The 9,259-nt window shown below is 43.3% G+C and overlaps 1 protein-coding gene and 1 pseudogene across 1 annotated transcript; one reads left to right on the forward strand and one right to left on the reverse strand.

Moving 5' to 3' along the window:
• Positions 1 to 217: 217 nt before the first annotated feature.
• Positions 218 to 4,326, forward strand: LOC143013951 (inositol monophosphatase 1-like; annotated as a pseudogene).
• Positions 4,211 to 8,853, reverse strand: impa1 (inositol monophosphatase 1). Its single transcript, XM_076167686.1, has 9 exons — positions 8,733 to 8,853; positions 7,115 to 7,202; positions 6,879 to 7,012; positions 6,663 to 6,767; positions 6,254 to 6,299; positions 6,072 to 6,180; positions 5,855 to 5,963; positions 4,852 to 5,003; positions 4,211 to 4,509 (listed from the first exon to the last, which is right to left on the reverse strand). Exons 2-9 carry the CDS (start codon positions 7,175 to 7,177, stop codon positions 4,352 to 4,354), a joined length of 876 nt encoding a protein of 291 aa, XP_076023801.1. The 5' UTR covers positions 7,178 to 7,202; positions 8,733 to 8,853; the 3' UTR covers positions 4,211 to 4,351.
• Between the last annotated feature and the right edge of the window lie 406 nt (positions 8,854 to 9,259).

Below are 9,259 nucleotides of genomic sequence, written 5' to 3' on the forward strand. Positions count from 1 at the left end.
CAAAGGTCACTGTTAGTATGAAGAGGAGGAGGATGAAGATCTGAACACAATGAAGAAAGATAAGATAAGATAACAAACCCTGACCCCATTAACATATATAACATATAACAGATATAACAGTGTGTGTGTAGTCTGTGTCAGTACAGTGTGTGACAGACACATCCTGTACACACACACACACACACGGTGAGTAGATGGAGCTGCTGACCTGTGTGTGTGTGTGTGTGTGTGTACACTGTGTCTCTGTCTGACCTCATTGCAGAACCTTTGTTCATTTCACACGTTTGTGCTGATTGTTTCTACAAAAGCACACACACACACACACACACACACACTGAACACACCCGGTGAGTAAATGTAGTCCTGGCTGATGCCACAGTGAACTCTCTGTTAACTGATCATTCTTCCTTCTGACCTGATGACCACCGACCTGATCTTGGGTTTGAGGTTCTGCACAAAAGTGGAGTGTGTCTGGATGGTGATGTGGGAGGAAGGAGGTGAGCTGTGATTGGCTGTTTCTTTTCTTTAAATAGGGGGAAGCTTCCAGTTCATTCGTTCCTTCGCTGGTTGTTGGTAAGAAAGTTTTTCTATTTTTGAATGATTGATTGATTGATCAGTTTCCTTCTGTGTCTGTATTTCCTTCCTCTCTCACTCCATCTTCCCTCTCATCTTCATCCTGTGTGCTCTGTTTCATTCTTATTCCACGTTTCTTTCATTCCTTCCACTAATTTTCCACTAACGTTCTTTCCTTTTTTTTCATTTTAGTTTCCTCTTTGTTCCTCTAAGAGCCAAAGATCAAATAGATTTAGTAGCGTTCTGTATCAGTTGTAATCTTGTTTGCTTTGGTGACCTGCTGGTTTGGAGCGTTTCTCCTCTTCATCACGTCATTCAGGCGTCTGTGAACACAGCGGTCACACTCGGGTCCTAGAGCGTCTGGACCCGCCGGTCCCAGCAGCAAATATAAGTTTTGAAGCTGAAGTCCAATGAATATGATCAATATCCAACCAAGCTCAGCTGATGTGGTGTTTGCCTCCGTCAGGCTCGTCTGTCTGCTTCGATGCTCATATTGAAGTATCAACATTAACAATCGTGACGTAATCCAACGTGACAACAGCAAATAAAGCAAACATGCTGCTGAGGCTCCATGTTCTCCTGAGAAGAAACCTGAGGTGTAAATCACAAAAGAGTTTGTTACCATGGGAACACAAAGCTCAGTGAAACATAATGAAGCAGATGAACTGGAGGTCTGAATTCAGTCCGACACTGTGTACTCTCTTGTTTTATGAAGACAGGTTTCAAGGTGATAAACTGTTTGGCGGCTTCTTCTGTATCCTTTTCTTTAGGCAGGAGGTCTCACTCTGCTCTCGCTCGTCATGTCTGACTGGACAGAATGTCTGAACTTTGGCATCTTTGTCACTAAACAAGCTTCTGAGGTAACAAACGGTTAAGAGAGGTTTGAAAAATGTGAAAATTGAAGACAAATTGCTTCATTATTTTTACTTTATTTTCAGTTTGTCAGGAAAATGCCTTGAATGATGGAATGGATGAAGTTTGTATCGACTTAAATGAATAAACTTTGTTTTCCTGTCAGATTGTCATTTCTGCCTTCCAGCAGCACAAAGACGTCAAACTGAAAAGTTCTCCTGCTGATCTGGTGACTGAAACCGACCAGAGATTGGAGAAGATCCTGATCAGCACCATACCCCCATCACAGGTCAGACACAGGAAATCAGCAGCAGTATGATGTGGTTACCATGAACTTTCACCTCAGATTTATAGTTTCAGTGTATTTGCCTGACCTTTGACCTGTGACGTCCAGGTTCATTGGTGAAGACTGTGGCAGCTGGTGAGAGTCTGGAGTTGACAGACTGCCCGACCTGGATCATCGACCCCATCGATGGAACCACCAACTTTGTCCATAGGTCAGAGGCTCGTAGACTATCAAAGACCAGCATAGACTATCAAAGACCAACAGAGACTATCAAAAACCAACAGAGACTATCAAAGACCAACAGAGACTATCAAAGACCAACATAGACTATCAAAGACCAACATAGACTATCAAAGACCAACATAGACTATCAAAGACCAACAGAGACTATCAAAGACCAACAGAGACTATCAAAGGGAGACCAGTTCAGACCTGTTTGTGAAGTGAAAGACAAGATAATTATTCCAAAGTGAAAATATAACAAATTCTAAATAGACTCAAAAACTGCCGCTGAAGAATTTGAATAGAAGCCGGAAAACCTGATATTAAAATATCAGGTGCCAAAGTTTGACGTCTTTCCTCAGCAGGTCTAGGCCCATAAAACACATTCATACCAAAATGTTTCTCTGTTAAACAACTATGTGCACAGAATTCACCACAACAAACAATAATAAAGTTGCAGAAGAAGAATGAAAGGATGCAAACAAAGTCAAGTCACATTTTCTTGTGACTCTTCTAACAGGTTTCCCTTTGTGGCCATTTCCAACGGCTTCATGGTCAACAAGCAGGTAAAACCAGTCAGGCACAACACCAGCTAGCAAGTCAGTCAGCCAGCTAGCAAATCAGTCAGTCAGTCAGTCACCAGTCAGTCAGTCACCAGTCTTTGTGTTGTCATGGTTATGGTTGTTGTTGGATCTTTCTGTTGTCAGACGGAGTTCGGTGTTGTGTTCAGTTGTGTGGAAGACAAATTGTTCTACGCTCAGAGAGGAAGAGGAGCGTTTCTAAATGGAGAGAAGCTTCTTGCCTCTGGACAGCAAGGTGATGATTCTGTGTGAGTTAGGTGTTGGACCGGATCGGTTCTGACCCTGATGTTTCATCCAATCAGATATCAGCAGGTGTCTGGTGGTGACGGAGATCGGAGCAGAACGAGACGACGTGTGGGCAGTGACTGATGATGATGCTTTAGGGGGTAGACCAGGACTCTGATTGGTCCTCAGACAGAGCACACATATGAAGCGATCAGCAATAATGATGATGATGAAGTTCACAAGTGGAACGTGTTTGTTCTTGTTGAAGGATTCGTGCAATGGGCACAGCAGCGGTGGACATGTGTCAGGTGGCGACGGGCGGCGCCGACGCCTACTACCACATCGGTCTGCACTGCTGGGACATCGCCGCCTCCTCCATCATCATCCAGGAGGCGGGAGGTGTCGTCATGGATACCGACGGTCTGTAGCTGTGTGATGTCATATTTCACTCATTAAGTTTATACAGAATATTATGTACAGATAATATTCAGCAAAACTCAAGAGATTCAATTAAAATCTGCAAAATAAAACAGAGAAATTCAACTGCAGATTTTATTGCAATTGTGATTTAATCTCTGATGTTTTTGTCAGGTTTTATGTTGTAATTTGTTGTGTAATTTTGGTTAGTCTGGTTTTCATTTCTTCTTTGTTGGTGTCATACAGCATTATGATGTTCTTCATCTTTACTGTACTTTGAATTTCTTCTTACATTTTTTGCCTCAAGTGTGAAGTTGAGGGTTAAAGTTTGAGGTTTTTGTCCCTAAGCTTCCAGTCCTCGATGGTTCTCCTCAGGCTCAGAGTTTGATGTGATGTCCAGGAGGGTCATCGCGGCGAGCTCCTCCACTGTGGCCAAACGAATCTCTCAGGTTGTTCAGGCGTTTCCCTGTTGCCGTGACAATGAGGATCCATCCGAGTGTGTATATGGAGTATCAGGTGTGAAAGTTGGATTGTAAGTTTGAAACGTTCCTGTTTTCTGCATTTTCACTTAAAAACACGACATCATGTTACTGTTTGTTATTTAACTCTCAGGTTTCACTCTCTTATATTTTAATGATGAACTTTGTTATATTTCTTCATCACAACAAAAACATCTGTTAGGGTTTGTGGTTCAGACTCTTCGTCTGCCCACAGCGCCACCAGTAGACACAAACACTCATTACAGCACAGCGTGTGTGTGTGCTCGATCATTCATCACATAAACCACAGAATGAGCAGAGAAACAGGCGTCTTAGAAAATGTTTGATCATTGTGAATTTGCTTGTTTCTTCATCAGTAAAGTTGTTTCACTAAGAAGCTCTTCATGGTAGAAGAATTAGAACTTTGTGCCGTGGAGCACAAAAACAGAACGCTGACGTCAGCAGTTGTCACATGAGCCTTAATCAATAAATGAAACTGTTGAGTCAAAGTTCCTGTTGTCAGAGTTGATCAGTGATCCATCAACCACTCTTGATAGATCAGCATGACACTGATTCATTTATCATAATCATTTTGGATCATCAATCATTGGATGAATGAGGTTTTGATAAACATTTTAATGATGAAGATGAAGATTTTTCATTTTCATTTTCAAAGTAAAGCTCAGAAAAACAAACAAATGTGGCGTTTAGGTTGTTCAGTGTTTGTGCTCTGGGGGCAGAGCCTCATCTGCCGGTGGGGGCGGGGCATCGTCTCTGATCGGAGAGTAGACATCGATCTCTCTCACGATCCTCTCGGCGATGCTTCTACAGTTGGCAGCAACAACTCGCCTGGACATCAAGTCGAAGTCTGAACCTGAACACAACCAGCGGTCACACGTCAGTGAGTCTGAACCTGAACACACCACAGGTCGCACATCTGTACAAACATCAGGAACAGACAGCAAGATCAAAGCCCACAGTCGGGCCATAAACTTTGCAGTATATCTTGAGTTCAAATATAGGAAGCAAACCTAAATCATCTTTATAGATAAAACAGAAGCGATGCATCTGTACGAGCAGGGATGAGCTGCTGCTTTACATCTGATAGAATCTGATGCCTTCATGTCCAGAACAACGCCATCATCCTTGACAAGATGCTGAATATGAAGCTTCATTTTCAGTCTGAACTGTGACGGGATGGACTCGTGTCTCTCACCGTCCACGTCCATCAGCACGCCGCCGGCCTCAGAGACGATGAGCGCCGCGGCAGCCACGTCCCAAACGTGCATCCCGATCTCGTAATACGCCTCCACGCAACCGCAGGCCACCAGACACATGTTGATGGCTGCACTCCCTGCGCCGCGTATCCTAGCAACAAAAATAAACATTTATATTGTGCATAATATTTCTTGTGTTATTCTCACTTTATTTTATATGGAAACTGAAATGAAGTTAAATTAAATCGCTTTAAGCCACTGACTGATTACAAACCTTCAGGGATTTAGAGTCTGGTGAGAACAAAAAAAACATTTGGATATTTTTATGGAAATACTTGATTTTCAAAAACGAAATGAAATAAGTAAGAAATAAATAACTGGAAACCTAAACAGGCAGTTAGAGACGAACAAACCAACACAAACGACATCCATCTACTGCTTATTGCTGCTCAGCAGTACAGAGAGCAGTGCTTGCAATGCACACAGTAACAGTAGTATTGTGAGTCTGTACACAGTAGGTAGTATTGTGAGTCTGTACACAGTAGTACTGCGAGTCTGTACACAGTAGTATTGTGAGTCTGTACACAGTAGTACTGCGAGTCTGTACACAGTAGTATTGTGAGTCTGTACACAGTAGTATTGTGAGTCTGTACACAGTAGGTAGTATTGTGAGTCTGTACACAGTAGTACTGCGAGTCTGTACACAGTAGTATTGTGAGTCTGTACACAGAAGTATTGTGAGTCTGTACACAGTAGTATTGTGAGTCTGTACACAGTAGTATTGTGAGTCTGTACACAGTAGTACTGCGAGTCTGTACACAGTAGTACTGTGAGTCTATACACAGTAGTATTGTGAGTCTGTACACAGTAGTACTGTGAGTCTATACACAGTAGTATTGTGAGTCTATACACAGTAGTATTGTGAGTCTGTACACAGTAGTACTGTGAGTCTATACACAGTAGTATTGTGAGTCTGTACACAGTAGTACTGCGAGTCTGTACCCGTGCACAGGGATGCAGAGGATCTTCCTCATGCTGGAGAAGATTCTCTCTACCACCTCAGCGTCTCTGTTGGATCCAAACTCGGTGGCGATCATAGACTGTCTGATATCTACCAGGACACATGACAAACATCATTTAGTGCTAACAGCTGTCGTCATGGTGATGTGTGATGCACAGGTACACAGGATTTAAATGTTATTGATTATTGATTGTTGACCTTCCTGATCAGAAACCCGAAGCACCTCTCCATTACAGAACGCTCCTCTTCCTCTTCTGGCTGTAAACATCTTATCGTCAAGACAACTGTAAACAACAGCGAACTCCACCTGAGGGAGAGAGAGAGATTGAGAGAGAGAGAGAGACAGACAGACAGACAGACAGACAGAGTGTCTCACTAACCTGCTTGTTGACATAAAAACCAATGGAAACAGCAACAAATGGAAACCTGAGGAAGAGAACAGATCATCATCGTCATCATGGTTGTCATGGTGATTTCTGTTCTGTTTATCTTCCCTTCCATTTTCCATGTTTCTTTGCAAACCAAATTTAGTTTTTGATTCATGTCCATGAAGGATTTAGATCAAAGCAGTTTGTTTATGAACACGACCTGCTCAATCAATCAACAATCAATATCTTATTAGCTGTGATGTCATATCTCTTATTATTCATTAGACAAACAGTGCGACTGTTGACCGTCATGTTTGGGTTGTCATGGAGACATCAGAGGTTCTGACTGACACACGACTCCATCACGTCCAGAATGAGACGATTGATAATCATCGATTATGATAATCCATCTGTTGTTTACTTATGCACAAAGTTAGTTGTCCCGTCGATGGGGTCGATGATCCAAGTGGGGCTGTCGCTCAGCACGCACGGCTCGCCTGCGGCCACAGACTCCTCCCCTATGAACCTGAGACACAGGCAAGTATCACCATGGTTACATGTTAATGATTTAAACCTTTTGGTGAAAAAACTAACAACAACAAAGTTTGTGCAACCACACACAGGCGGAGCTTCATACCTGTGTGTTGGGAATTTCTCCTTCACTGATTGGATGATGAGCTGCTCCACCATCTGATCAGTTTGTGTCACCAAGTCGACCGCAGAACTCTTCATCATCACCTTCCTGTCTTCCCGCAGAGCCTCCCGCACAAGCTGATCAATACACAACCTCATCAATTACATCATCAGATGTATATCTGATTTCCCTGTCACCAACCACACACACACACACACACACACACACACTCTTCTCACCGCCGCCGCCCTCCGAGCCACATTCACTGCGTGCTCCATGGCATCCTGCCAGCTGTCGGCCATGATGGAGGAAAAGGATCTTAATGACCTTACATGGAAAGAAAACATACAGGTCACATGATCACTTTCTTTGTTTCTGTTTTTATTCATGTTATGTGAACTTAGACTGTAAGCCTTTAACTTGTGTTGCTGTGGAACGTAATGAAGCTCACACACGCTCTGAGCAGAGAGACATCATGTGTGAGCCACCGACTCTCTGATCCTCCATGCAGCACATTTATCACAGGGAAGCTGATGTTAGGCCCCTCCCCCTCTGCTTGTCTGTAGAGTGCTGATGTTAGGCCCCTCCCCTCTGTCTGGTTGTCTGTAGAGCGCTGATGTTAGGCCCCTCCCCCTCTGGTTGCGGGCTGCTCATTTGTGTTCATGTGCTGCACCTGTCTCACCTCCACCAGTTGACGTCTCTCAGAGATCCACAGCAGGTTTGTGTGATTTAGCTTTTTACACTTTTACACAATACACACATCACAACTCTGGTGAGTTGCCAGTTTGCCTCCAGGGCACTGCCGAGGTGCCCGTGAGCAAGGCACCGAACCCCCAAATGCTCCAGGGGCGCCATAGTATGGCTGCCCTGCCCCCCCCCCTCCCTAAGCATGTGTTTGTGTGTGTGATGTGTAAGAGGGGGTGCAATTGCATGTAACATGACAATAAAGAATCTTAATCTTAAATCTTCCACTCCTCCATACTCTGTCTTTTGTACACTTATCCTATCTACTCTTATGGATTCTTTTTGCACTTGAGGTGAATTGATCTCTCAATCTTCTACTCGTACTGCAACTGTTGAACAACAATTTTCTTCTGGATAAATGAAGGTATCTGTCTCTCTCTCTCTGTCTCTCTCTCTCTGTCTCTCTCATACTGACCTTTACACGCTATGGGCTTCTTTGTTTAAACTTAAGTTTGTGTGTATTTGTTGGGTGTTTGGGAAATGTCAAGTTCCTTGTTTGTGTCTTTGTTGTTGTAGCATTTGGTCCCTTGCATGGCCGGCACTGCCTGGGGTCATGACCTTTACCCCGTGGTAAAGCCTGGGAGCATCAGCTGTTCTGTTTCCTGTGCGGAGCTTCAACTCTTACTGGAATGATTAAATAACTTTTGAAGCTTGCTGAGCATAACCAAGAACTGAAGGATGATGTCAGAAAAGGATGATTTCATTGATTCTGGGGTTGTCAGCTCCCAGTGATGCTGCAGCTCCAAGTTTGGACTTAAGGTTTTCATTTTTTGAATGAAAACCTGCTGAAAGAGTTTGATTTATCGATGTGTAGAGTTACAGTGGAACATGTTGATGACGCCGTCAGAACAAAACAGTTTAAAGTAAATAAACCACCCGCTGCTATTTAGTCACGTGTTCGATACGAGACCAATCAAATAAAACCCAATAAACACGAAGAACCAAACAGAAGATGAATCGATGGTTTCTGTCTATGAAACCGGGAGACGGAAAACCAAATGCTGCAATTCCCATTTATGCCACTTGATGCCAACACTGGGTTCAGACCGTTTCGAGTCTAGACTCTAGAAGGTTCCATCGCTCATCAGTTACGTTTTATAAAGTCAAACTTACCTCAGATATGATTTATCACGACCGCTTCCGTTCTTCTTCTTCTTCTTCTTCTTCTTCTCCTCTTCACTTGGAGCTCAGTGCTCGTGTTGCTGCCCCCCTGCGATTTTCCGGAGTGTTGAGTGGAGCGTCGATCAGCCGATCAGAGCGTTTGCACAAAGCAGGTGGAAAACACAGCAGCTGATTCAAACCTTATTTACTTTAGCTGCTGTCACACGGCCATCTAGTGATGAAGGCAGAGAGCACTGAGCAATCACAATGGCTTGACATTGTTGTGTCTTTAATCATCTTCATCGTTATTCTTTGTTATTTCCCCTCAGTTTCCTCCATTAATTCCACCGTGTGTTAATGCTACGATTGATAAGTTTTGATCTTCTGACGTGATTTCGACGGTGTTCAGGTGGAGAATATTAACATGTGATGGACATTTTCTCAGATTATTCCTTAGATTTCATACATGTTACCGGCCCTATTTTGTTGATCAATTTCAATGTCTTCAGCTTCATTACCCTCAAAGCTACAGGAGAAAA

This window comes from Genypterus blacodes, unplaced genomic scaffold (genome assembly GCF_046128005.1).
Source record: "Genypterus blacodes isolate CSIRO-AG114 ecotype Tasmania unplaced genomic scaffold, CSIRO-AGI_Gbla_v1 ptg000170l_1, whole genome shotgun sequence".
Lineage (NCBI taxonomy): Eukaryota > Metazoa > Chordata > Actinopteri > Ophidiiformes > Ophidiidae > Genypterus > Genypterus blacodes.